We start from the raw sequence: 22,849 nt of genomic DNA, 5'->3' as shown, positions 1-22,849 counted from the left end.
GATTCTTCCATTCTGCCAGATTTTCTTTCTTAATATATAATTACTGTAATTTATAGTTTTTATTATGCATTGCAATGTTCTGCTACTGCAGAACCAATTTCACAATATGTCAGTGATATTAAACCTGATTCCGAGTTCAACGAGATGTATGGGGCACGTTTATATTTTCTAGAGTGGTAGGTACTTAGAATGTGCTTGAGGGATGGTAGTGGAGGCAAATGGAGGCATTTAAGAGGCACATGTATATGCAGAGAATGACAGGATATGGACTTTGTGTAGGCAGAAGGGATTAGTTTACTGAGGGATTTAACTATTAGTTTAATTATTTGAACAAACATCATGTGCCTAAGGGCCTGTTCCACGTTGACAAACAAATCCAAAGGACAGGCAAATTAATCCAATTCCTCAAACATCAACTTCATTTCACAAAATTACTACTTACTGAAGTAACCAGTAATGAAAGTGCAGGTTCGAGTTGTATACAATTGTGTAAAAGATGTACAAGACTCATATTACTGGTTTTTCACAGAACTAAGGCAAGTCAGTTAAGTATCAATGTGCAATGATAGCACTTGAGGTGGAAGGTAGCCAATATAATAAGAACAAATACAGTGGTTTCCAGTTAATTGGGGCAGCTGCTTTTTAAAAATATATTTAACAATTTCCATGAAACTTTAGCTAATTAGGACAGTAACTTAATAGGGCCAAGATGTATTGGTCCAATTTGGCCCAATTAACCAGAATCCACTGTAGCTGTCTTGGTGATAACCTTCATAGGCAACATATGGGAAATAATTAGATGCATTTTCATGAACCATAATTCAATGGTTACATAGTTACATAATAAATTTATATCCAATAAAAATTTACTTACTAATTCCAATAAGAATCAGATGAATATGATCCCAAGTGAAGTTTATGATCAGATGATACAAGTTGCAGTTCATGAGAACGATGTTCAAAATAACACACAACCATTCCTGAAACCGTTTCACTGTGGAAGAGAAAATTAGTGAAGTATTAGTTACTAGAAATCTTTCATCAATAGTCACATCTTAAGAACATGCTTCTCTGTAACACAGAAATTACAACTGCACCCACCTTTTAAAATTTAACATTTATCACCTACCATTAGCTCTCCCAAGTTGCAGTTTGAATACTTGTCTACTGCCTCAGAAAGAAAGTAGGCAATAAATTAAGACAGTGATATTAAAATTGATTCTAATGTGAGATTTGTTGTTTTGTGGGAGCAGTACAGTGCAAAGACAAAGTTACTATAAATTAGAGAACAATAGTGCAAAATAAAAGGAATAATAAAGTAGTGTCATAGACCATTCAGTAAAGCTGATGGAGGGGAAGAAGCCGTTTCTGAACTGTTGAGAGCTGGTCTTCAGGCTTTTGTATTTGTTATTACCAATCCATCTAACTGGTCTCCTAATAACGAGCACAAAATGCTGGTGGAACACAGCAGGCCAGGCAGCATCTACAAGGAGAAGCACTGTCGACGTTTTGGGCCGAGACCCTTCGTCAGGACTAACTGAAAGGAAAGATACCAAGAGATTTGAAAGTAGTGGGGGGAGGGGGGGAATGCAAAATGATAGAACACCGGAGGGGGTGGGATGAAGCCAAGAGCTGGAAAGGTGATTGGCGAAAGTGATACAGAGCTGGAGAAGGGGAAGGATCATGGGACGGGAGGCCTCGGGAGAAGGGGGGGGGGGAGCACCAGAGGAAGATGGAGAACAGGCAGTGATGGGCAGAGAAAAAAAACAAACAACTAAATATGTCAGGGATGGGGTAAGAAGGGGAGGAGGGGCATTAACAGAAGTTAGAGAAGTCAATGTTCATGCCATCAGGTTGGAGGCTACCCAGCCGGCATACAAGGTGTTGTTCCTCCAACCTGAGTTTGGATTCATTTTGACAGTTGAGGAGGCCATGGATAGACATACCAGAATGTGAATGGGATGTGGAATTAAAATGTGTGGCCACTGGGAGATCCTGCTTTCTCTGGCGGACCGAGCTTAGGTATTCAGCGAAACAGTCTCCCCCTTTCTTTCTCCCGAGGCTTCCCGTCCCATGATTCTTTCTCCAGCTCTGTATCACTTTCGCCAATCACCTTTCCAGCTCTTAGCTTCATCCCACCCCCTCCGGTCTTCTATCATTTCGCATTTCCCCCTCCCCCCACTACTTTCAAATCTCTTACAATCTTTCCTTTCAGTTAGTCCTGACGAAGGGTCTCGGCCTGAAACATTGACAGTGCTTCTCCTTATAGATGCTGCCTGGCCTGCTGTGTTCCACCAGCATTTTGTGTGTGTTGTTTGAATTTCCAGTGTCTGTAGATTTCGTCATGTTTGCAAATGTAAATAGAAATCATTGGACATCTGCATACATGTTCAACTCTAGAACCATAGAACATTACAGCACAGAAACAGGCCTTTTGGCCCTTCTTGGCTGTGCTGAACCGTTTTTCTGCCTAGTTCCACTGACCTGCACCTGGCCCATATCCCTCCATACATCTCTCATCCATGTACCTGTCCAAGTTTTTCTTAAATGTTAAAAGTGAGCCTGCATTTATCACTTCATCTGGCAACTCATTCCACACTCCCACCACTCTGTGTGAAGAAGCCCCTCTAATGTTCCCTTTAAACTTTTCCCCTTCACCCTTAAACCATGTCCTCTGTTTTTTTTTCTCCCCTAGCCTCAGTGGGAAAAGGGCCTGCTTGCATTCACGCTATCTATACCCATCATAATTTTTTTTTACACCTCTATCAGGTCTCCCCTCATTCTTCTAAGCTCCAGGGAATAAAGTCCTAACCTCTTCAACCTTCATCTGTAACTCAGTTTCTCAAGTCCTGGAAACATCCTTGTAAACCTTCTCTGCACTCTTTCAACTTTATTAATATCCTTCCTGTAATTCGGTGACCAAAACTGTACACAATACTCCAAATTTGACTTTACCAATGCCTTATACAACCTCACCATAACATTCCAACTCTTATACTCAATACTTTGATTTATATAGACCAATGCACCGAAAGCTCTCTTTACTACCCTATCTACCTGTGACGCCAGTTTTAGGGAATTCTGTATCTGTATTCCTAGATTCCTCTGTTCTATATTAGAGTATAAAAATATTATAGAGGGATATATTGGTGTATAAAAATATTATGGAGTATAAAACTTGTATTATTTGCTGTGTAACCAAAACTATGTAGTCAGTTTGCTATGCTTGTACCCAAGATGAAATGCTAGGAATGTAGAAGACAATGGTGTGTTAATATATGTTAATGAGAGGTAGCTAAGAGATGTAGTCAGCTTTGAAGTTTGCTATGCATGTATCCAATTGAATGTAGAAGACAATGGTGTGGTAATGAGAGGTAGCAAAGAGATGTTTTGCTTTGAACTTGTTTGCTGTGTAACCAAAACTATGTAGTCAGCCTTGATGTAGATTATGTAGTTTGAACTTGCTATTTGCTATGCATGTACCCAATTTAGTAGGAGAATGAAATCTTAAGAATGTAGAAGACAATGGTGTGTTGGTGAGAGAGGGATGGGAGATGTGGATTGGAACATGATTAAGTCATGTACGTGTGAAACTAGACCAGGATTTGCTATAAAAAATGTCGTGTCGGAGGATCGGTGGGCAATCACCGACTAGCTCACCGACCGTCTCAGCTTTGATTTGCAAATTAAAGTTTAACCCATCTTGAACAATCTTCTGCGTCTCCTGGTCATTTGTGAGGCACGAAAAACCACGATATCTACTGCACTCCTCAGTGCCCTACCATTTACCTTGTATGTTCAACCTTGGTTTGCCCTTCCAAAGTGCAATACCTCACACTTGTCTGTATTAAACTCCATCTTGTAGCGGTATGCTACAAGCAGCGCTAAAATTACGACACGGAGTCGGTAACTGCAGTCGAAGGAAAAACTTTATTCGAAAACTTCAGCCTCACTTTTAAGCCTCTGTCAACCGGCCCCCCATGGCGAAGAGGCTCCAAAGCTCTGTGCTCGCAAACCCCCGTAGGCTATCTAATTGTGAGTCGGTTCAGATACGCTAGGAAATGAGGCGCTACATAACCCCCCCCCCAGAACCGGCGATACACCCCCCAATGTCCACAGCCTGGGCCAGAACCTGCTTGGGAGGTCGGCCTCTGCGCCGAGGCGCCGGAAACTCGGCCGGTTGCGCCAGGTCCACATGGGCCGGCTTGAGGCGGTCCACCGTGAAAACCTCCTCCTTCCCCCCAACGTCCAGCACGAACGTGGACCCGTTGTTCCGGAGCACCGTAAACGGCCCCTCGTATGGCCGCTGCAGCGGTGGCCGATGCCCGCCCCTTCGTACAAACACAAACTTACAGTTCCGTAGGTCTTTGGGTACGCAGGTCGGGTGCCGCCCATGCTGTGAAGTGGGTATGGGGGCCAGGTTACCGAGCTTCTCGCGAAGTCTGCCCAGGACTGCAGCGGGTTCTTCCTCTTGCCCCCTCGGGGCTGGTAGGAACTCCCCGGGGACGGCCAGGGGCGCGCCGTATACCAACTCGGCCAACGAGGCGTGCAGGTCGTCCTTGGGCGCTGTGCGGATGCCGAGAAGGACCCAGGGAAGCTCGTCCGCCCAGTTGGCTCCTCGCAGGCGGGCCATGAGGGCCGACTTCAGGTGACGGTGGAAACGCTCCACTAGCCCGTTCGACTGTGGGTGGTAGGCAGTGGTGTGGTGCAGCTGAGTCCCCAAAAGGCTGGCCATAGCTGACCACAGGCTGGAGGTGAACTGGGCGCCTCTGTCGGAGGTAATGTGGGCTGGTACACCAAAGCGGGATATCCAGGTGGCGAGCAGGGCTCGGGCGCAAGATTCGGAGGTGGTGTCGGTGAGCGGGACCGCCTCTGGCCATCTTGTGAACCGGTCCACGATAGTCAGGAGGTAACGCGCTCCGCGCGACACTGGCAGGGGGCCCACGATATCCACATGAATGTGGTCGAAACGCCGGTGGGCGGGATGGAACTGCTGCGGTGGGGCTTTGGTGTGCCGCTGAACCTTGGCCGTCTGGCAGTGCATGCACGTTCTGGCCCATTCACTGACCTGTTTGCGGAGACCGTGCCAAACGAACCTGCTGGAAACCAGCCGGACAGTTGTCCGGATGGAGGGATGCGCCAAGTTATGAATGGAGTCGAAAACACGTCGCCGCCAGGCTGCGGGGACGACTGGACGGGGCTGGTCGGTGGCGACGTCACAGAGTAGGGTCCTCTCACCTGGGCCCACGGGGAGGTCCTGGAGCTGCAAACCAGAGACTGCAGTCCTGTAACTCGGAATCTCCTCATCTACCTGCTGTGCCTCTGCCAGTGCCTCAAAGTCTACCCCTTGGGAAAGGGCATGAACGGTAGGGCGAGAGAGCGCATCCGCCACGACATTGTCCTTACCCGAGACGTGCCGGACATCCGTTGTGTATTCAGAGATGTAGGACAGGTGGCGTTGCTGGCGGGATGACCAGGGGTCGGATGCTTTCGTAAACGCAAAGGTAAGCGGTTTGTGGTCCGTGAACGCGGTGAAGGGCCGACCTTCTAGGAAGTACCTGAAATGCCGGATTGCCAGGTAGAGCGCCAACAGTTCCTGGTCAAAAGCACTGTACTTGAGCTCGGGTGGCCGCAGGTGTTTGCTGAAAAACGCCAGGGGTTGCCAGCGACCTGCGATGAGCTGCTCCAGCACCCCACCGACTGCCGTGTTTGATGCGTCCACTGTGAGGGCGGTAGGGGTGTCCATTCTGGGATGTACTAGCATTGCGGCGTCAGCCAAAGCTTCCTTCGTTTGAACGAAAGCGGCGGCGGACTCCTCGTCCCAGGTAATGTCCTTGCTCGGACCCGACATCAGGGCGAACAGGGGGCGCATGATCCGGGCAGCTGAAGGGAGGAAGCGGCGGTAGAAATTGACCATACCTACGAATTCCTGAAGGCCTTTGATCGTGGTGGGTCGGGGGAAGTGGCGGACCGCATCTACCTTAGCGGGCAGAGGGGCTGCCCCGTCTTTAGTAATCCTGTGGCCCAGGAAGTCAATGGAATCAAGTCCGAACTGGCATTTGGCAGGGTTGATTGTAAGACCGTACTCACTCAGTCGGGCGCAGAGTTGACGGAGGTGGGACAGATGCTCCTGACGACTGCCGCTGGCTATGAGGATGTCATCCAAATAGATGAACGCGAAGTCCAGGTCCCGTCCCACCGCGTCCATTAACCGCTGGAACGTCTGTGCGGCATTCTTCAGGCCGAACGGCATGCGGAGGAACTCGAAGAGGCCAAACGGGGTGATGAGAGCCGTTTTGGGGACGTCGTCAGGATGCATCGGGATTTGATGGTACCCTCGGACAAGGTCGACCTTGGAGAAGATCCGGGCGCCGTGCAGGTTTGCCGCAAAGTCCTGAATGTGCGGCACAGGGTAGCGGTCCGGTGTGGTAGCCTCGTTCAGCCTGCGGTAGTCGCCGCACGGTCTCCAGCCCCCCGTCGCTTTGGGCACCATGTGCAGGGGGGAAGCCCAGGGGCTGTCGGACCGCCGGATGATCCCCAATTCCTCCATTCTCTGGAACTCCTCCTTCGCCAGTCGGAGCTTGTCCGGGGGAAGCCGCCGAGCACGGGCATGGAGGGGTGGTCCCTGTGTCGGGATGTGGTGCTGTACGCCGTGCCTGGGCATGGCTGCTGTGAACTGCGGTGCCAGAACCGATGGGAACTCCGCCAGGACCCTGGTGAAGTCGTTGTCGGACAGCGTGATGGAGCCGAGGTGAGGGGCTGGCAACTGGGCCGCGCCCAGGGAGAACGTCTGAAAGGTCTCGGCGTGTACCAGTCTCTTCCTGGGCAGGTCAACCAGCAGGCTGTGAGCTCGCAAAAAATCCGCACCCAGAAGCGGTTGGGCTACGGCGGCCAGTGTGAAGTCCCACGTGAACTGGCTGGGGCCGAACAGTAGCTGCACCTGACGGGTGCCATAGGTCCTTACTGTGCTGCCATTCGCGGCCCTCAGGGGGGGACCCGGTGCCCTGCTGCGGGTGTCGTAACTCGTCGGAGGTAAAACGCTGATCTCAGCCCCAGTATCGACCAAAAACCGGCGTCCCGACCTTCTATCCCACACATACAGGAGGCTATCCCGATGGCCAGCCGCCGTAGCCATCAGCGGCGGCTGGCCCTGGCGTTTCCCGGGAACTTGCAGGGCGGGCGGCAACGGCGGGCTTCTGCGCCCCACCGCTGGTGGTAGAAGCACCAGTGGTCATTGGGCCGGGGGTTAGTGGGCTCTGCGGCCGGGCCTGGACTGGTTTGCTGCTGGGAGCGTGACTGGGAGATCTGTGCGATGGACGCCCCGCTCACCTTTGTGGCGTTCCACAGCAAGTCCGCCCGGGCTGCCACCTTCCGGGGGTCACTGAAATCCGCGTCGGACAGCAGCAGGCGTATGTCCTCGGGCAGCTGCTCCAGGAATGCCTGCTCAAACATGAGGCCTGTGTGTCCCTCGGCCAGAGACAACATCTCGTTCATTAAAGCCGATGGAGGTCTGTCGCCCAAGCCATCCAGGTGCAGTAAACGGGCAGCCCGCTCGCGCCGTGAGAGTCCGAAAGTCCTGAGGAGCAGGGCTTTGAATTCCGTGTACTTGCCGTCTGCCGGGGGCGACTGTACGAACTCCGCGACCTGGGCAGCTGTGTCCTGGTCGAGGGAGCCCACCACGTAGTAGTAGCGGGTGTCTTCTGAGGTGATCCGGCGAACGTGGAATTGGGCTTCGGCTTGCTGGAACCATAGGTCCGGGCGCTGTGTCCAGAAACCCGGCAGTTTCAACGAAACCGCATGAACAGAGGCGGCGTCGGTCATTTCTGGTCCAAAAATCGTTTGGACCGTCGGGGTCACCAATTGTAGCGGTATGCTACAAGCAGCGCTAAAATTACGACACGGAGTCGGTAACTGCAGTCGAAGGAAAAACTTTATTCGAAAACTTCAGCCTCACTTTTAAGCCTCTGTCAACCGGCCCCCCATGGCGAAGAGGCTCCAAAGCTCTGTGCTCGCAAACCCCCGTAGGCTATCTAATTGTGAGTCGGTTCGGATACGCTAGGAAATGAGGCGCTACAATCTGCCATTTTTCAGCCCATTTTTCTAACTGGTCCAGATCCCTCTGCAAGCTTTGAAAACCTTCCTCACTGTCCACTACACCTCCAATCTTTGTATCATCAGCAAATTTGCTGATCCGATTTACCACATTATCATCCAGATCATATTTCCAACAAAAATGCCATAACCAAGTAACTTGAATTTTACAATAAAACATTAAAATTTTCAGGCACTAAAATTTGAAGGCATTATTGGAGCTGGAACATTAGTTCATTTAGTTTGAAGATACTTTATCTGTTATTTAATTTGGTATTTGTAGGAAAATTATCATTTTACCCAATTAATTTCTTAAACAAATTACAACTAAACCTATAATGACATCGTAGTTTGCATTTAAGGGTGTTCATTGCCACCTGCCGTTTTTCTATACAAAGCTTCTCTTTCATCAAGTCAATCTAGGCACGTCACTGAATTAGTATTAGGTTTCCACACACAGACTGTCAGTATTGAAAGCCACAAAATGGTAGTTGAAAATAAAATCTTGATAGCACTTGTAGCACTGAAAAAGTTACTTTTAAAGACAAACCTGAATCATCATCATGGTGTTCAATCATAATCAGCTAAAATCAAAAAATTTCAAGCACCAGTTATAGGTAACACTGAAGCAGACATACAAGGAAGTGTTAGGGATTTAAATAGCATATCAATTTCAACCCAAATAGTGAAGTGATACCCATAGGTAGGAGGGATAAAGAAGCCATGTTAGATAATACTTTCTTGATTGCAATATAGGATCTCAACGAGAATTAATAATTCCATTAACCTATCTTGTGCCAGTGTAACAGGTGCAAACCTTGTACTGAACATTGTACAAGTCTTATGGAAAAATGTTTACCTATGATCTCCACATCAAAAAGGAAACAGTTGATGTAATAAAATATGAAAAACTAGCCCAAAAGCTAGTTCTTACAAATATCTGCCAATATGCAAGTGATGGTTAAAAGAACTTCGCTTTTTGTCAGAGATATAACAGAAGCAAACCTTCTGGCTGACTGCGATAACAACAATCATCAAACACCCATGTACAGTAGTGCTAGAAAGTTTGTGAACTCTGCAGAATTTTCTATTTTCACATACATATGGCCTAAAATGTGATCAGATCTTCACGCAAGTGCTAAAACTAGATTAAGAACCCAATTAGATAACACAAAAAAAACATCATACTTGTTCATTTATTTATTGAGAAAAATAATCCAGTATTACATGTGCTGGAAAAAATACGTGAACCTTGGCTTTCGGTAACTGGTGCGATCCCCTTGTACAGCAATAACTTCAAACAAATGTTTCTGGTAACTGTTGATCTATCCTGCACATCCGCTTGGAGGAATTTTAGGCTATTTATCCTTACAAAACTGCTTCACCTCTGCGATGTGGGTGGGCTTCCTTGCGTGAACAGGCCTTTCCACAAATTTTCTATAGGATTAAGGCCAGGACTTTGACTCGGTCATTGCAAAACACTAATGTTCTTCTTTTTAAACCATTCTGTTGTTGATTTGTCTTTTGGATTACTGTCTTGTTGCATTATCCAACTTCTATTAAGACTCAGGTGATGGACTGCTACCCTGACATTCTCCCATAAAATGTCCTGACACAATTTTGGACTCATAGTTCCCTCAGCGATTGCAAACTGTCCAGGCCCTGAGGCAGCAAAGCAGCCCCAAACCATGATCCTTCTTCTGTCCTGCTTCACAGTTGGGGTGAGGTTTTGGTGTTGGTGCGCAGTGCCCTTTTCCCTCCAAAGTAGTGTGCAATTCTGTCAAAAAGTTCAACTTTTCTCTCATCTGTCCACACATTGTCTGAGAAGTGTTGTAGAACATCCAGGTGGTCTTTTGCAAAACTTGCAACATGCAGCAATGTTTTTTTGGAGAGCAGTGGCTTCCTCCATGGTGTCCTACGAACACCAGTCTTGCTCAGTGTTTTTCTTATAGTGGATGCATGAACAGAGACTTTAGCAAGTTGCAGAGACTTATACAGGCCTTTAGCTGTTACCATTGGGTTCTTTTTCACCTCTTTCAGCATTGCACGTTGTGCTCTTAATGTGATCTTTGCAGGATGCCCACTCCTAGAGAGAGTTTCCTCCAAGAATTTCTCTTTCTGTGGAATGATGAACACTCAGGTCTTTAGATGTGCTTTTTTTTGCCTTTCCAGCGTCATGCATTTCTATAATTGCTCTAAGGTCTTCTGAAATTTGTTTGAATGAGGCAAGATACACCTAAACAGACCTTTCCTGAGAAGAAGACTGTCAGTAACCTGACTGTGTCTTTATTATAGGGTAGGGCACCTCTACAACTCACCTCCAATTTTATCTCATTGATTGGAACACCAGACTCCAAATAGCTTTTGTACAAGGCATTAACCCAGAGGTTCACATACTTTCCCCCCCAACAAATACATATAAAAAATGGACAATTTTTGTCAATAAATAAGTATATATTTTTTGTTATTTAATTGGGTTCTCTCCCTAGTTTTAGGACTTTTGTGAAGACTTGATTACATTTTAGGTCATATTTATGCAGAAATAGAGAAAATTCTACAGGGTCCACAAACTTTCTAGCACCACTGTACAGTAATCTTATATTGATCTTGATTTTTTTGTACTCCCCACATTCATAAATCATTCCACCCAACTCAACATTCCACCACACACCAACAGACCAGAGGCAATACAGTAGTTAATTAACCTACTTTAGGAAGGGAAACCGAAGCATTGAGAGGAAATCCATAGTCACAGGAAGGATGTGCAAATTCTGCATGGATGACACACCACTCAAAGTTGAGTCATGTAGCATGTTCTTTTTCCAATTTGGACCCCACACCCAGGCTGATCACTTCCCCCACCCCACTTAAAGTAACCTTACTCTCAGTGTTAGCACCATATCCATCTCTGCCTTGCCAATTAAGTGTTCAAATACCCCTTAAACATAGTAATCATATCCAATTCCAGTTATCAATCAGTGTGCAAAACCATTTACCTTTCAGATCTTCTTTGTAACTCTTTCCACTCACCTTATAGTTTCTGATACCTCTACTTTGGGGAAAAAGATTCTATCTGCAAGTGGGATTAGCTTTGGTGGGCATCTTGGTCAGATTGAAAAAGTTTGATAAAGGCATGCTACCTTGTGGTATGACTATGTTCCTGAAAGTGTGAAAGGTAAGAATAACAATATTAGGGAGCTCTTGACAACAAGAATATTGAAGGTTTGAAGGAAAGGAATCATATTGTGGGATAGGCAAATGAAAACAAGAGTCCCCAATGGAGGGAGAGAGCGAGAGTGGGAGAGTACTTAAAAAAAAACTAAGAGGGCAAAAGTAGCCATGAAATAACATGGGGTTCTTGTTAATAAAGTCTGCCAATGCACTTTCAAAGCATATTGGAAGCAAAATGGTAACCAGGAAAAGAGTGGGCTTCAAAGGGCCAGAGGGATGGTCTGTGAATGGACCAAAGGTATTAAGTGTTGAGAGACTAGATTGCTCAGGACTGTTTTCCCAGGTGCAAAAGAAGCTATGGCTGTTTACAAAATCTGAGGGGCATTGCTAAGGAGAATGGTCATAGCCTTTTTCCCTGGTACGAGAAAGTCTTGAGCTAGAGGACATAGTTTTAAGGTAAGAAGGTAAAGATGTAAAGGGACCAGACGGTAAGACGCCTTGGTCAGTAGTGCTGTACACTCTGATTTGGTGATATTCCATCTGTGCCTCTCAATTTGAAATTTCTATGATTTTGTCCCTCAGCCTCCTTTAAATCCAGGAAAATAAGACCATTCTATCCAATTTCTATACGACTAGAGGTCTGCAAGACAGTATAATGGTTAGTGTAATGCTATTATAGTACTAGCAACTCCGGTTCAATTCCTCCACTCTGTGTAAGGAGGTTTTATATTCTCCATGACCATGTGGGTTTCCACCTAGAGCTCCAGTTTCCTCACACATTTCAAAGTCACACAGGTCAGTAGGGTAATTGGTCACATGGGTGCAACTGCGAGATACCAGTTCATTAGGCCGAAGGGCCTGTTAATGTGCAGTATCTCTAAATAAAAAAAAAGGTCCTTCAGCCTGGGCAACACTTTGGTGAATGTGCTCCGCACTCTCCACATCATTCCTGTAGTTCTGGTTGCCATACTACAAGCAAGACCAAGCCAGAGCCTTGCAACATTACATCCAAATGCTTATATTCTACACCTTAGTGTTTAAACACAATGCAGATCTCTGGCACTGCAAGGCAGTAGCTTCATCCCCACTTGGAGATTTACAAATTGTTCTACACTATACCAATTCTATATCGGTTAAAATTCTAGTGCTTCTGAAGGCACAAAATGGAATGTTTCTGGATGCATCCTTACATAGGAAATTCCGCTTAATCCTAAAATACTGTTCTACAATGAGTAGTAATCTAAATGTGGCAAGTACAATGTGCAGAATTCTCCAGATATTGAAAAAGTCAAGTCAGCATTTTGTAGTATTAATTTTCTTATCTTAACAGAAGGGCCATTCAGTTTTTACTTTTTAACTGTTACTGGAGATCTACTGCTTTGTATTCCATCTGTCTAAACACACAATTTGAAGCAATCACTCAATCAAGTCATGCTGCTTGCCTTTCAAAACAAGCAACTTAACTTGTTATTGCCACATTACACAAATTGAACCAAAGCCAAAGAAAATTTGATTGGCTATTGAACGTCTATTCTTTAAAAGATTTGAACAAGATTAAAGCAGGAGAGGAAACAAAATTGTTTTTTTGGGGGGGGGAGGGGGGGAGAGAGAGAGAGGGAGACTGAAAAATTACAAACGTTACTCCACTCTTTAAGAAAAGAGGAAGGCAGCAGAAAGGAAATTATAGACCAGTTAGCCTGACTTCAGTGGTTGGGAAGATATTGGAGTCAATTGTTAAGGATGAGGTGATGGAGTACTTGGTGATACAGGACAAGATAGTACAAAGTCAGCATAGTTTCCTTCGGGGAAAATCCTGTCTGACGAACCTGTTCTAGTTCTTTGAGGAGATTACAAGTAGGCTAGATAAAGGGGTTGCAGTTGATGTGAAGGCCTTTGACAAGGTGCCACACAAGGACGTTTACCAGGTTAAGAGCCCATTCTATTACAGTAAAGTTACTAACATGGCTCGAGCACTGGCTGATAGGTAAGAGGCAGTGAGTGGGAATGAAAGGATCCTTTTCTGGTTGGCTGCCAGTGACTAGTTGTGTTCCACAAAGGTCAATGTTGGGACCACTTCTTATGTTGTATAGAAATGACTTAGATGATGGAATAGGGCTTTGTTCCCATTGTTGCAGATGATACAAAGACTGCTTGTGGGTCAGGTAGTGTTGAGGGAACAGGTAGGATGCAGAAGGACTTAGATTAGGAGAACGGGCAAAAAAGTGGCAAATGAAATACAATGTTGGAAAATGCATGGTCATACTCTTTGGTAGAAGTAAGTGTGAGGACTATCTTCTAAACGGGGAGAAAAACCAGGAATCAGAGATGCAAAGGGGACTTGGGAGTCCTTGTGCAGAACACCCTGAAGGTTAACTTGCAGGTTGAGCCGGTGGTGAGGAAGGCCAATGCCACGTTAGCATTCATTTCAAGAGGTCTAGAATACAAGATCAAGGATGTAATGTTAAGATTTATAAGGCACCAGTGAGGCCTCACCTTGAGTATTGTGTACAGTTTTGGGCCACTCATCTTAGAAAAGGCATGTTGGCATTGAAGAGGGTCCAGAGGAGGTTCACATGGATGATTCCAGGAATGAAAGGGTTATCATATGAGGAACATTTGATGGCTGTGGGTCTGTATTCATTGGAATACAGAAGGATGGGGGGTTGGAAATCTCATTGAAATATTTCAAATGTTGAAAGGTCTAGACAGTAGATGTAGAAAGGATGTTTCCCATGGTGGGAGAGTCTAGGACAAGAGGGCTGAGCCTCAGGATAGAGGAGCGCCCTTTCAAAACAGAGATACGGAGAAATTTCTTTAGCCAAAGAGTGAGGAAGTTGTTGCCACGTGCAGTTGTAGAGGCCAGGTCGTTGTGTGCATTTAAGGCAGAGATTGACAAGTTCTTGATTGGACACGGCATCAAAGGTTACGGGGTGAAGGCCGGGAACTGGGGTTGAGGAGAAGATAGAAAAAAAAAGGATCAGCCATGATAGAATGGCAGAGCAAACTCGATGGGTCAGATGGCCTATTTTTGCTCCTTTGTCTTATGTCCAAATGAGAGGACTGTTAAATGTTTAAAATTAAAAATATCTTATATCTCAGATACTAATGAAATGAAGGGAAGGTATCAGTAACCTAGCCCAGAAACTCCAATCGTTTAGCAGATTATGTAATTTGCATTGCTGTGCAAATTGACTGAATCATTCTCTTACTTAAAACAGTATGCTTCAAAGTGTTCTTAAGTAATCTCAGAAGTTAAATGCAAACTCTTGTTTTGTGCAAGCTGCTCAAAGGTTTTGTTTGCCAAATTCATAATCATTTAGCTCAAAGCCTTGTCACATTTCCTTGAACAATGAAACAGCCACAATTCGTGTACATTAACAAGAAATCCACTCTCTTCTAAAGTTTAGACTGTAGCACTGAAATCAGGTCTGACTCTGACCTTTACAAGAAATCAAGATAATACTCCCATTAAGCTAAGATGGGTGCTAAGAGACAGCGCACATCCAAAAATCAAGTCCCAGTTCAGCCATCAGCTGTGGCAAGGCTTGTACACAGTCTGCCCTCCTTATCCGTGAGAGATTGGTTCCGGGACCCCTTGCAGATACCAAAATTCACGGATGCTCTAAAGTTCCTTATTCAACCTGTCTCAATGCTGTGGACCTTAGGACCCAGCAGAACCCCAGACCTTATTTAACCTGTCTCAGTGCGGTGGACATTATGACCTGGCGGCAGAGATCTGAATCCGCAGTGTTTCTGTTCACGAAAATAATCACGATCATGATTGAAAATAAAGTGGAAATAATAAAGCGATCGGAAAGAGGTGAAACGCCATCGGTCACTGGAAGAGCATTAGGCTACGTCAGTCAACAATCGGAACAATTTTAAAAGATAAAGTGAGGAAGGCTGTGCCTCGATGAAAGCTACAAATATTACTAAGCAACGTAGTGGTTTAATTATTGGGTTTTGGGTTTTTAATCCTCCACAACAACCAGGCATGGTTGACAGCGCACTCGGGAGTGGTCTGTCACTGGATCAAACTCAGGAATTTCTGTTCCCAAGCCCGGCACTGAAACATACATACTTCAGTGTTTTATATGTATAGAAAGGTAAAATATATACTATATACCAAGACAAACATTTGACTAACTGACGCTAAATAATACCGGATGTATCTGTTCCAACTTAATTAGTAAGAGAACTTCTGATTTTTTTTCGATCCTAATCCATGATAACCCACACACATCCCCCGTATACTTTAAATCATCTCTAGATTACTTATAATACCTAATACAATGTAAATACTATGTAAAATAGTTGTTACACTGCATTGTTTAGGGAATAATGATAAGAAAAAAAAAATTTGTACATGCTCGAACAACAACTGCTGGAAGAGCACTTCCGGGTTTTCGTGATTCGCGGTTGGTTGAATTCACGCATGCGAAATTCGTGGATACGGAGGGCCGACTGTACTATAACTGGTTACAAAACAGTCAGGCAGTACATCTTTCCCAATGAGCCCATTTGAATAGAAAGGATTGGTATGTCACCACCTACCCCAGCAGCTTCCAATGCACCTGAAACTGCAGTCACAGTCGCAGATGGAGGACGAACCCACAGCAAGCAGTGGGCCTGAATGATGTCTCTGGCTCTGTCCTTAAATTCTATGTGGATCGGATCACAGGGTATTTGCAGACATTTTCAACCTCTCTTTGCTTCAAGCTGTGGTTACTTCTACTATAAGGCCACTATCATTCCCATACATAAGAAAAACAAGATAATGTGCCTTAATGATTACTGCCCAGAGGCTCTGACATCCATCTTCAAGAGGCTGATCATGCCAAGCAGCAACTCCAGGTTTCTAGATAACTTCCACCTACTGCAATTTGTGTACTGTTGAAAACAGGTCTACAGCAGACGCCATCTTCCTGGCACTACACTCAAACCTGGTGCATCTGGACTGAAAAGACACCTAAATCAGACTACTGTGATTTTTTTTTAAAAAACTACAGCTCTGCCTTTAATAATACAATTCCAAACAAACTCATCAGCATGCAGTGACTATGTGGCCAGGTTTTGCTCCAACTCCACCTACAAGTTTGGAGATATTACCACAGGGGACTGTATTACAACTAATAAACAGTAAGGAGGTAGACAGTGTAGTGATATGGTGTCATGACAACAACCATTTCTTGGATGCCAACAAAACAGCTGGTCATTGACTTCAGTAAGAGAAACAGTGCACATGCTCCTGAATAAAAATCAATAGTGCTAATGTTTTGACAGGGTCAAGAGCTTCAAGTTCATAGAACATCAACAGCTTTTCCTGGTCCAACCACATTGATGTCACAGGCAAACAACCCTCACCATTAAATAGTGGGTACCTTTATTTACCAAGCATAAAGAAATTTGGAAAACCCCTGTTGATACTTATTTTTAAAATCAATGTACCAGAGAAAGTATTGTTGCAATGCATCCAGGTACTTGGTATGACAACAGCTCTGCAAATGACAGGAAACTATAGTATCTCATGCACAACTCAGTACATTACAGAAACCACCCTCCCCTCTATGGGCTCTATACTTTTCACATCCTCAGAAAAACCACCAGCATGAAGACAGACATTACCTATGGTGGATATTTTCTTCTCAATAGTTCCATTTAATATCACAATGATATACACCCTGAAATTCTTGTTCTTTGCAGACATCCACGAAAACAGAAGTGCCCCAAAGAATGAGTGACAGTAAAAATGTTAGAACCCCAAAGCCCCCCACTCCCTCCTTCAAGAAGCAAAGCAATGGCTGTCTCCCTCCCCCACTCACTTCAGCAAAAAGCATCAGCACCCTCCACCGACCAAGCAAAAGCAAAGCCCCCAATAAAGTTCATGATCCACAGTACAACAAAAACTAATCATTCACCATACAAATTCAACATACCATAGGCTCACACTTGCTCTCTCCCTAATAAAGGAGCAGAGAGGTATCACTCAGTGAGAGGGGAGACCTCTCTCATCAGGTAGCAGGCACAAAAGCCTGAAAGTGTGTACCATCAAGATCAAGGACAACTTCTATGCCGTTGTTATCAGACTCATGAACAGACCTCTTCACCTTCCAATCTACCTTGCACCTTATTTAGCTGCACTGTGCTTTCTCTCTAGCTTTTGCACTTTATTATGCTTTGTTATTGTTTTACCTGATTCTATCTCATTACACTATGTATGCAAAGCAAGCTTTCACTGTATTTTGGTATAAGTGACAATAATAAAATTCACTGAATTAATTTTACAGGTCATTAAAAAAGTTTAAAATCAAAATTCAGCAATGGCAACACTCCATTTATTGGAGTGGACACATTTTATACTGATCCATTTCATGTACAACTATAGTTCTACTTTTGAAAACAAACTCCTATTTCTTTTCTGGACCTGGGCAACAAGCATCTACCTACTTCGACATTTTCATGAACCTAGAGGTTACGTTGGTTTAAAAGCAGAAAACGAACTTTAGTGCAATACACGAGGAAATCTGCAGATGCTGGAAATTCAAATAATACACAAAATGCTGTGGAACACAGCAGGCCAGGCAGCATCTATAGGGAGAAGCACTGTCAACGTTTCGGGCCGAGACCCTTCATCAGGACTAACTGAAAGGAAAGATACCAAGAGATTTGAAAGTAGTGGGGGGAGGGGGAAATGCAAAATGATAGGAGAAGACCGGAAGGGGTGGGATGAAGCCAAGAGCTGGAAAGGTGATTGGCAAAAGTGATACAGAGCTGGAGAAGGGAAAGGATCATGGGACAGGAGGCCTCAGGGGAAAGAAAGGGGGGGTGGGGGGAAAGCACCAGAGGGAGATGGAGAACAGGCAGAGTGATGGGCAGAGAGAAAGAAAAAAACAAACAAACAACTAAATATGTCAGGGATGGGGTAAGAAGTGGAGGAGCGGCATTAATGGAAGTTAGAGAAGTCAATGTTAGTGCATTACAAAGCTTTTCAATCCCTGTAGGACATTGTCTAGAACACAATGACTCCTCTTTTTTTAAGCTACCTTCAAGTACTATACTACTTTAACCAGAATTGTAGATATACAGACTTATTAACAGCAGAATTGGAATTTTTCAAGATTCTGAATTTGGCTTACAGCTCAATACCAAGTAAATCAATTTCTTGATTATATAATGCCCTTTCTCATGCCAAAAATGAAAACACATTGTATATTAAAGAGAAGTAGGGTTGGTACTTTCAGAGGAGGCTTGGGGGAAAATATGCAGCCTTCCGTGGTCTTCAACTAACTTTTTGGATTGGAGACATTGCTGGAAAAATATGATATAGATCCCATACCAGGAAAAATATAAAAACACAAACGTGGTGTGTTGGAGAAGGTGTGGCTCCAAGGAGGCAAATCATTTCCATATTTTTTGGGATTGCTCTAAATTAAGTTTATACTGGAAAGGTATTCACAGAGCATTAGTTAAGGTATTTAAGACACAGATACCTCTGGATTTTGTGACTCTCTATTTGGGGCATGTACTGTTTTTGGAACAGAAGATATAAAGTTGCTGCAGGTCCTTTTAGTGGCAAGTAAGAAACCAATCACCAGAAAGTGGCTAAATCCAATATCATCTACATTAGAAGATTGGCATGGAATTATTTTGGAAATATTTAAAATGGAAAAGATGACTTACTCCATGAGAATTCAAAAAAATTATCAAATTTGGAATAAATGGATTGAATTTATAACCCCAATGTGAGCAGACTTTAGATGACTCTCCTAATGGTTCATACTGCTTTCCTCATCAACATAGTAATAGTGTTAACGCAAGCTCCCTTGGTTCGAATGTTCACTGTCTTATTTCTGAAAACGTGGAATCAACACAAGTAAAGAAAAAGATTTGGGAAAAAATTATAAAATGAAGTAAATAAGTACACAAGAATTGGATGTTTGCTGGTAGGAGCAAACATGGATGTGTTAAAATACAAACACCCATGATGGAAGTTACATAGGGTTACACACAATATTTTGGACTAGAAAGAAATGGACCGGAAGAGATACAAATTATTCAACCACTATTATTACTACTTTTTTTAAAAACTATTATTATTATTTAGTTTAATAGTGTGGAATTACCATTGCACATTAAATATCTATTTAAGTGCCTAATTATATTTCTTTTAATATCATCTCAGTGTGTACTTGTGAATGTATAAATATATATAGATTTATACATAAAAATGGAAAAGGTTTCATATGTAAAAAGTTTGCGTAATACTTGCAGATACCCTATCCAAATAAAATATAATAAAAACAAATTCTAAAAACTGCTTCCAGCTAAAATAGCAGAAATTCAGATGCTTTAAAAATCGTCTTTTTTTTTAGGCAAAAATGTTTAAATTAGATTATGCTGAAGTTAAATAATGGCACGAACAGTAGATTATGAAAGCTCAACTATTGTTTTTTCCTCACCAGCCCCCACAATCGTGAAAATTAATTTAATCTAACAAATGAAGCTTATCTCACTTCAATGCACACAAAATGCTGGTGGAACACAGCAGGCCAGGCAGCAGCTATAGGGAGAAGCGCTGTCGACGTTTCGGGCCGAGACCCTTCATCAGGACTCATTCCGGCCCGAAACGTCGACAGCACTTCTCCCTATAAATGCTGCCTGGCCTGCTGTGTTCCACCAGCATTTTGTGTGTTGTTGTTGTCTGAATTTCCAGCATCTGCAGATTTCCTCATGCTTGCTCTTATCTCACTTCATTAGCTTTGCAACTATTTCATTGCATACAAGCAAAATAAAACCAGAGAATGGCACACAATTCCCAAATCAGAAGCAAAATCCCATATTAAAATAATTTGCTTTAATGACCCTAAATTTATTGAACTCAAGGGAGGAGACAATATTTTTAAAAAGATCTGGCTTATCCGAAATTTGATACATTTTGCCACCATTGTTAAAATTCCTACCCCTGAATAAGAAATGTTCTCAAATCTACCCTTCTTGTCTTCCCTTGTAAGGACAAATTCCATGCCTGCTTGGCAAGAGGCCTCAAGAAATCTCCAAAGTAATACACAGGTGCTCTGCAGGCATTAATTAGTTATAGCATCCAGTGCAAACACACCCATCTGCTGAAAAAGAGACATTATCTTTAGTTGCTCAATACTGTGCCAGAAACTCCACATGAATCCCTGCATTCTGCTAGTGCTTCCCCAACAGTGAACCACCCCATGGACTGTTGTGGAGGGGCTGCTTCTTAAGGATAAGGTTCTGATGCTCTGGTCTGTACTATTGCTGGGGAATGCTTGCTTACATGCATACAGCATGACTATATGCTGTAGTCTCTTTTACCTCTTGTTGAAGATTATGAAAACTGCTCTCACCTCTTTGCTTGCACATCACCTTCAGTCCAGTGATTTCATTACAGCAAATCATTTCCAGTAGTCTGTCAACACAGTATAAACTGCTAGTCCCTAATAACAACACCACACCAACCAAGGTGCAACTCGAAACCACACATTTCAGTACCAAGTGGCCACACAACTTGCCAAACACTTGCCCTCATAGCAGGCCTTTCCACAATGGGCTGAATGATTTGTTACTGGATTCATACCAGATTCTCTACACTGCAATGCTGTACAAAACATTAACAGCTAATAATGCAGCTTCCTTTAAAATAAAGTGTGCAAAAGGCTTTTTATTCATAAATACAGCCCCGACTGCTAAGTTATTTGACAATCTAATCCTTCACTGAACAGTATCAGTACTGAACCAATACAAGCATGATTTCTCCATTTATACAGCTTTCCAGACTCAATGTGTTTGACAATCTGTTTCAATGTTCAACTCATCCAAAATGTGTTACTATCCCTTGCAGATTTGCCCTGCTTTCCATCCTAGTCTCGTTGCTTTTTCTGCATCATTGATGTATTTAATTATTTTATTCGTTCTTACAAGATCAAATTTAACTCCCTTTACTTCTAAAATTGTTAAATATACAAAGCATAATCTTACTTTGCCATTGTACTCTTGCTTCCAACGATAGCATTCTCCAGACCATCTCAATTCCCCCCCCCCCAATACGCATAAACCCCCTCCTCTAGGTATATTCCTCTTCACTTAACCACCCCACATTCCTTATTCCGCTCCACTGTAGGAGTCCTTCCTCCCCAACAATACCTTTCTCGGGGGGAGGGGTGAACGTAAACTTACTGGCTACCCTCCACAGATTTATGAATGCTTTCCCTGACCACTCCACCCTTTCCAACAGCCCCATCGCCTCCTTGGTCACAGAGGCCGCCCCCACGCTTTCCAGCGGCTCTCCCCGCATCAGAGGGCCTCCACCCCCAGTTATTTCCAGGTCATTACGGGCCCAGTGGCGATCAGAGCCCGAGAGGCCGCTCGGCCTGGGCTGAGTTTCCAAACCGGGGAGCCGCCGCCGCCGCCCCGTCTCCCGTCGCTCACTCACTGGGAGAGTACAACTGTGCCAGCTCTTTGGCTCCGGGATGCTGAGGGCCCCAGCGGGGCACGGCCAACTCGTCATCCTCCTGCCGACTGTCTTCGATTGAAGCGTAAAGCGGATCCTCGGTCGCCACGGACGCTCCGGCATTCCAGGAGCAGCCGAGCCCCACACTCGCCATCTTCAGACTCCGCCACTAGCCGAAGGCGCCAGACTAGCCAATCAGCTCCTTTGCTTCAGCCCACAACCCTATTGTCAAATGACAGGGCTGCGCTGGATATTGTGACCAATCATAAAGTTCTTCGCCTAAGGTAGCGTCAGAGCAATCAATCGGCACTTCCCTATTCTGGAACCTTAATAGCCAATCAGAGTAGCCTGTGAAATAACTGACGGGCGGCGCTGTGAACGATTTAGTGGTGCGTTTGGTACTCTCCGTCTAATCGCGAGCCATTAGATTTAACCAATCCAAGCTGTAGTGTCTGCTGCGCTGAATCTTCTCTCCAGTCTCCACCCTCAAATCTCAGCCGTCTTGTAAATCTATTGGTGCAGGTTCCAAATCAGGCACTCCCTCTGATGTAACCACAATGACAGAGGAGTTGAATTTCATGGTGACTATCTTCCAATGATGGTGCTCTTTCCAATAAATGGAAATATTTTATCTGTGCCCACCATTGTAACGGAACATAAGTTTAAAGACCTTGATTAAATTAATCCAAGGCCCCCTTTTGTTTTACAGAATTAGGGATTCATGGAGTGGTTACATTATGTAAGAGTACCATTTCTCATACTTCATCTCAGGACCTAACAAATTCTTTCCCTACAAACCTACTATTACAATGCAATGTCATTACAGAGAAGGCACGGCAGAGCCTCTACTTAGAGTTTAGGCAGATTCAGCAAGTTATCTAAAACGTTGACAAACTTTCACAGAGGTGTGGTTCTACACTCTCACCGCCCTCTGAGTGAAGAAGTTTTCCCTCATGTTCCCCTTAAGCATTTCACCTTTCACTTTTAACCCATGACTACTAGTTGTAATCTCACCCATCATCAGTGGAAGAAGGCCTGCTTGCATTTACCCTGTCCAACCTCATAATTTTGTATACCTCTATCAAATTTTTCCTCAACCTTCTACGTTCT

At 44.2% G+C, this 22,849-nt stretch overlaps 1 protein-coding gene across 1 annotated transcript in view; it reads right to left on the bottom strand.

Moving 5' to 3' along the window:
- LOC132399777 (ubiquitin-conjugating enzyme E2 variant 1-like) overlaps positions 1-21,929 on the bottom strand; it is a 113,628-nt gene extending 91,699 nt beyond the window's left edge. The window contains exons 1-2 of the mRNA XM_059980510.1: positions 21,722-21,929; positions 875-994 (exon numbers count right to left, since the gene is read on the bottom strand). Coding sequence (XP_059836493.1) covers positions 875-994; positions 21,722-21,893 — 292 coding nt within the window. The 5' untranslated portion in view covers positions 21,894-21,929. The remainder of the gene's footprint in view (positions 1-874; positions 995-21,721) is intronic.
- Between the last annotated feature and the right edge of the window lie 920 nt (positions 21,930-22,849).

This window comes from Hypanus sabinus, chromosome 9, assembly GCF_030144855.1.
Source record: "Hypanus sabinus isolate sHypSab1 chromosome 9, sHypSab1.hap1, whole genome shotgun sequence".
NCBI lineage: Eukaryota > Metazoa > Chordata > Chondrichthyes > Myliobatiformes > Dasyatidae > Hypanus > Hypanus sabinus.
This window is presented reverse-complemented; position numbering and strand designations above follow the sequence as displayed.